Here is a 6,430-nt window from a genome sequence, read left to right on the forward strand (position 1 = left end):
TTGTCGGTTTTTGAGATATAGGTATCCTCATAAAAAGTTCACCCCCCTTTTTCACACCCTTAGGGATGTAATTTCCAAAAATCCTTCTTTAGTGGGTGCCTACGTCATAAAAATAATGTAACTTCCAAATTTCACGTTCCTAGGTTAAACGGTTTGAGCTGGGCGTTGATGAGTCAGTCAGTCAGTCAGGACTTCTTTTATATACAGTATATATATATATATATATATATATATATACTCTGCAATAATGGTATAACATTTAGGGGTTGCCCCCGTCCTCAGACAGCTTAATCATTAAGCTGTATGAGGACGGAGGCAACCCCGTTTCAATACAGAGAATAAAAGATATATGCATTTAAGACCCAGTGAGTGCTACCATTATTGCGGAGTATATTGAATCTTATTGTATGCACCCTGGGCAAGAGATTACAACGGCTGCTTTGTTTGCAGCGTGGAGACTAGGAGTGCTTCATCCCTACTGCATTCATAGACTGTATATATATATATATATATATATATATATACAGGTAGCCCTCAGTTTACGCCGGGGTTAGGTTCCAGAAGGAATGGTTGTAAATCGAAACCCAGTTTATAATGTAAGTCAATGGAAAGTGAGGGAGATAGGTTCCAGGCCCCTCTCACAATTGTCATAAGTAAGACCTAATTCATTATTTTTAAAGCTTTGAAATGAAGACTTTAAATGCTAAACAGCATTATAAACCTAATAAAATAATCACACAACACATAATATATAATTAAACTAAGTTAAATGAACAAAAACATTTGCTAAACAGCATTATAAACCTAATAAAATAATCACACAACACAGACTTCACTTGCATTTTCCTGCAAACAGTTCTTTCTATGCATTCCAATCTGGACTGATTTATAGACAGGAAGATCTTGTTCCTTTGAAATCTGCTCGATAGCTCAGGTCTGCTTAAACTGATTAATTTCAGCTTGCTTGGCTTTGCTGCAACACAAGCGGACAGCTCCACCTACTGGCTATTTTAATAAATGCACTGCTTCTCAATGCTTTTCAATAGCAGTCACATGACTGGAAAAAAAGGTTGTTATTCTGAAACGGTGTAAATTGAACCGTTGTAAAACGAGGGCCACCTGTATTTGTCTATAAGGGCAGTTCGTAGGCATCTAGGTGCGGTCAGGATGCTTCACCTACAATATAGGCAAAGCATTCGGAATTCATAAACATACTATCACCTCGGGAGAGTCTCACTGTCATATCTCATTATTTCACAGTTGATGAGGCTTTTTGCTTTTTATGTATAAGTTAAAGTAGACTTTTATATAGAGAGAATATTTTTGTTTTAACTAATTTGTCCTGTAAGGTTTTGAAATCATTTTGCGATTGCGGTGTCCTTCATGGTTACGAGATATATGCTTGTCCATTAATTATAAAGGAGAGTCACTCGCATCTCCATCGTGAAGATGGTAGGCGTGCTCATATCTTCATAAATGTCACAATTTTTATAGTTGTGATGATGTGGCGAGTTTTTTTTTGTGAAATAAGAGATTTCCTAATTATTTTATTGAGTCTATGGGGTCAATTTATCATATGCTGGGCAGACATGATTCGCTGTAGCAAATATAATAATAACAAGTATAAGTAATTGTGAGCATTCTTATAGAATTTCACCAGCCCCGAAAGCATTATAGAATCGTGCCCGTAGGGTACAATTATCTAAAGCTCTAGGCTTGTGAGATTCTGTAAGAATGAAGATGCACTACTTATTCTATAAGGGTAGTTTTTACCATGAGAACAGGGTGTCTTGCAAAGGCGCATTCCCTGCATGTGAAGGTGGCGTATACATACAATAGGAAAAACACCATTTTTTATTTACAAATCATATGAAATATATAAAATATTGATATAAAAAGACACAGTAAAAAAATGTATTGCTAAAGCACATTAACTAAACTCATAATGACACTTCGTAAAAAAACGTATTTTATGTTAAAAAAATGTAATTTCTTTTGAAATTAAGCGTGAAAAAACATAACATGAGAAAAAGACATTTGAACGTGTAATAAAACTACACAGCATTTGTAAACAATGCTGTGAATATTGTACTTAAAATAAATCAAATGCTAATCGGATTGTTTTGCTTATTGAAAAATTAGTGTTCCGACGACTGCTAGTGGCTGAACAGGGGCGTTTATGGCTGAAAGATCTCTGCTAGGTTTGTCATATTCATTAATCATTTCCCCCTGCAGTTCTCACTGTTTTTTTTCTCACAAAATAAAAGGTGGCGAGATTGTGTAAAAATATGCAAAAAAAACTAATATGAACTTATATACACAAAAAAAGAAGCAACTGTAAAACACTTTACGCTGAAAGCAGAGTAATTTGATTTGTATTGGCTGCAGCATTTCATTTATAATGTGTGCCCCCTGCTGCCTGCTAACTGCACTCTCCCCCGCTAAGTTTCTCTTCGCAGCGAACTCTATGGCAGACATCTCACAGGGACATGTGCTTTTTTAAGAGAATTCTCTGAGGGTAGCCCCTGTAAGTATCAGTATGTTTTTTTATGTTTGATCTGATAAATGTTAGAAAATCCGGCATGTAGTTTTGCGCAATAATACAATACAAAATGACGCTAGCACAGTAGCATTTAATGACAAATGATTAGGATTTAAAAACAAAGGAATGTGATTTTTTTTATCAATATTTTGGTTTATGCTCATTCATATGGTCACATAAAATGCACAATTTTCTAGTTAATGAAACAAAAAGCTTAAATCACACCATTATCCCTTTAACCATAGATGGTGGCACAATGTCATCATTCACACAATGTAGTTACTGCAGATGACAATCCCATGTCATCCTAGGGAGGTTTTGCTTTCGGAACTAATTGACCCCCCTCATGGTTGTCGGGTTAAGCCTCAGTTGCGAGATTCTGGGTATTTAACGGACATGTCACATTTGGGTTTGGTGACGTGACTTTGACATGGAAGTACAAGAACACTAAATTCAGAAAGGGAACTGAATGGGGGACGCATTTAAAATGATTTCATCTCAGCTACCTTAACTCCTACAAAAACCCCCAGAAACACCTCTTAAGTTAATCGCCTGATCTTTCCAATGGTTTATGTCTTGGGGCATAAGTAGTACACATTTCTTAAAAAGTAAATCAAAAATATATATATTTTATTTCAAGTGAGTCTCTAAGTGTCTGTAATGTGATAAAAAAAAGGCCTAGAGATCTCCATATCATCTTGATATAAAGCCCATAAGCCCCTCTCTAATGTAATCCCCCTATATACATTTTAATAACCAGGTGATCGCTGTGACCTAGTGACCTTCTAGTGTGAATGTGCATTTATGCAAATAAGCTATCTAAATATACTAAGTCCCTAATTTATATGAGGATAAACCCGTATTCATTTTATTTTACTATAGAGTTAAAAAGTTATTCAAATGTTAATACATTTTGTTTATTTGTTCAGCCGCTATTAGTTTTTACGGTGCGCATGCAGAATCAGGTGCAACACTTGTTTGGGAGTCATGGGGCATTATGGTAGCCAACAGGGCCATCTTCAAAAATAAAAATAAACCATTAATAAATTAACATACCAGCTGAGTGTTAACATTTTGTAGATGTATTAACAGGTTTTCTGTTTTTCTCTTCCAATAACCAAACTCCTCACCTCCACTCGCTAATTTGGAGGAACCACTCTAGATTTCTTACTAAAGTATATACAACCTTATGCTATCACATGTGATGAAGATAGTTAGAGACAGATATATAGCAGGGTTAGGTTTGTGATGTCTGCAGTGTGCACTTCTTATCTTAACACTTCTGCTGAAGGCAGTTAGGGACATATATGTAGCAGTGTTAGGCTTATGATGTCTGCAGTGTGCACTTCCTTTTCTTATCACCTCTGCTGAAGCCAGTTAGGAACAGATATGTATCAGGGTTAGGCTTGTGATGCCTGCAGTGTGCGCTTCCTTATATTATCACCTCTGCTGAAGACGCAGATATGTAGCAGAGTTGGGCTTGTGAATGATGTCTGTAGTGTGCACTTCCTTATCTTATCACCTTTGTTGAAGGGACAGATATGTACCAGGGTTAGGCTTCTGATTTCTGCAGTGTGCGCTTCCTTATCTTATCACCTCTGCTGAAGCCAGTTAAGGAAAGATATTTAGCATGGTTAGGCTTGTGATGTCTGCCGTGTGCATTTCCCTATTTTATCACTTCTGCTGAAGCCTGTTAGGTACATACATGTATCAGGGTTAGACTTATGATGTCTGCAGTGTGTGTTTCCTTATCTTATCACTTCTGCTGAAGAGGCAGATATGTAGCAGGGTTAGGCTTGTAATGTCTGCAGTGTGCACTTGCAGTAATCAGATTTAGAAAACTCTTGATTTACATTGTTTAGGGGACATACATGGATGCCCAGCACATATAATTATAGTACATTGGATATGATCTCAATAGATTTTAGAGTCACTTAGTTGGTCGTGTGAAAAACTCATGGCACACAAACATTATAAACAAAAAACTTTTTAAGATAAACTCTCTATAGGACCTTCACTTGCCTATGGAGAGACTAAATGGTTCCTCAGAGATGGTAGGTGCCCTAGATTTGCATATAGTGCTTCTATTAGATGCTCAGCGCTCTACACTAATGAGGGAGGTTATGTAGGAGAAGGTTTTTTTATCAATGAATATAAGGTTGTAGCAATAGGTAGCAGAGAATAGGTTACTATATCCAGGCTTTCTGAGGCAGGGAGGGGAGGAACACTTGTGGGAGGAGCTACAGAAGGAGGAACACTTGTGGGAGGAGTTAGAGCAGGAGGAACACTTGTGGGTGGAACTACATCATGAGGAACATTTGTGGGGGGAGTTACAGCAGGAGGAACACTTGTGGGGGGTGTTACAGCAGGAGGAACACTTGTGGGTGGAGCTGCTGCAGGAGGAACAATTGTGGATGAAGCTACATCAGGAGGAACTTTTGTGGGTGGAGTTACATCATGAGGAACACTTGTGGGGGGAGTTACAGCAGGAGGAACACTTGTGGGTGGAGCTACATCAGGACACATTTGTGGGGGGAGTTACATCAGGAGGAACACTTCTTGGGGGAGTTAAAGGAGGAGGAACACTTCTTGTGGGAGTTACAGGAGGAGGAACACTTGTGGGGGGGGCTACATCAGGAGGAACACTTGTGGGGGGAGTTACAGTAGGAGGAACACTTGTGGGGGGGAGTTACAGCAGGAGGAACACTTATGGGGGAGTTACATCCGGAGGAACACTTCTTGGGGGAGTTACAGGAGGAGGAACACTTCTTGGGGGAGTTACAGGAGGAGGAACACTTGGGGGGGGGGAGCTACATCAGGAGGAACACTTGTGGGGGGAGTTACAGCAGGAGGAACACTTATGGGTGGAGCTACAGCAGGAGGAACCCTTGTTGGGGGAGTTACAGGAGGAGGAACACTTGTGGGGGGAGTTACATCAGGAGGAACACTTGTGGGGGGAGCTACATCAGGAGGAACACTTGTTGGGGGAGTTACAGGAGGAGGAACACTTGCGGGGGGAGCTACATCAGCATGAACACTTGTTGGGGGAGTTACAGGAGGAGCAACATTTGTTGGGGGAGTTACAGGAGGAGGAACACTTGTTGGGGGAGTTACAGGAGTAGGAACACTTGTGGGTGGAGCTGCAGCAGGAGGAACACTTGTGGGTGGAGCTGCAGAAGGAGGAACATTTGTGGGTGGAGCTACCACAGAAGGAATGGGACATGGGCATTTTGTGGGTGTGGTCAGGATTGTTATTAGCTTGGTTGGGAAGAGTCTCACATGATGCTGGAGGAGCTGAATTGATCTCTGGAAAATGTTAGATTTCCCTGATTGGTGGATCTGCAGGAGCAGCAGGACAGATCTCTCAACCAGGGACAATGCACAAGTATCAGCTGAGGGTATTAATCTCCCAATTGTGATGCTTGAGAACCCTCCACGCATTTCACCAGAGGGATAGAACACCCCAATGAGAGTGTACAGATTAAATAAACTCCAAGGGACAGTAAAGAATTACACTTTAATGTCAGATAGAACATGACATTTTAATCAGCTTTCCATTTTACTTCTATGATCAATTTTGCTTTGTTCTCTTTTGTTAAAGAGTTATCCAAGGTGAGCTGAGGAGCGTGCACGTGTCTTAAACACTGCTGCTAGAGGGCTAAAGACAGATGCACGCTCCTCAGTTCACCTAGTATAACTCTTTAACAAAGGATACCTAGAGAAGTAAAGGGACATGAAACCCAATTTTGTTTTTCATGATTCACATAGATTATACTTTTTAAAACAACTTTCCAATTTTCTTCTATTATCAATTTTGCTTCATTCTCTAGGTATAATTTATTGAAGAAGCAGCAATGCACTCCTGGGAGCTGAGCACATTTGTAAGCC

At 39.7% G+C, this 6,430-nt stretch overlaps 1 protein-coding gene across 1 annotated transcript; it reads right to left on the reverse strand.

The window, feature by feature from the left end:
* Positions 1-4,663: 4,663 nt before the first annotated feature.
* On the reverse strand, positions 4,664-5,068 carry LOC128636189 (uncharacterized). Its single transcript, XM_053689235.1, has one exon. It carries the CDS (start codon positions 5,066-5,068, stop codon positions 4,664-4,666), a length of 405 nt encoding a protein of 134 aa, XP_053545210.1.
* Positions 5,069-6,430: the final 1,362 nt, after the last annotated feature.

This window comes from Bombina bombina, chromosome 7 (genome assembly GCF_027579735.1).
Source record: "Bombina bombina isolate aBomBom1 chromosome 7, aBomBom1.pri, whole genome shotgun sequence".
NCBI classification, from domain to species: Eukaryota; Metazoa; Chordata; class Amphibia; order Anura; family Bombinatoridae; genus Bombina; species Bombina bombina.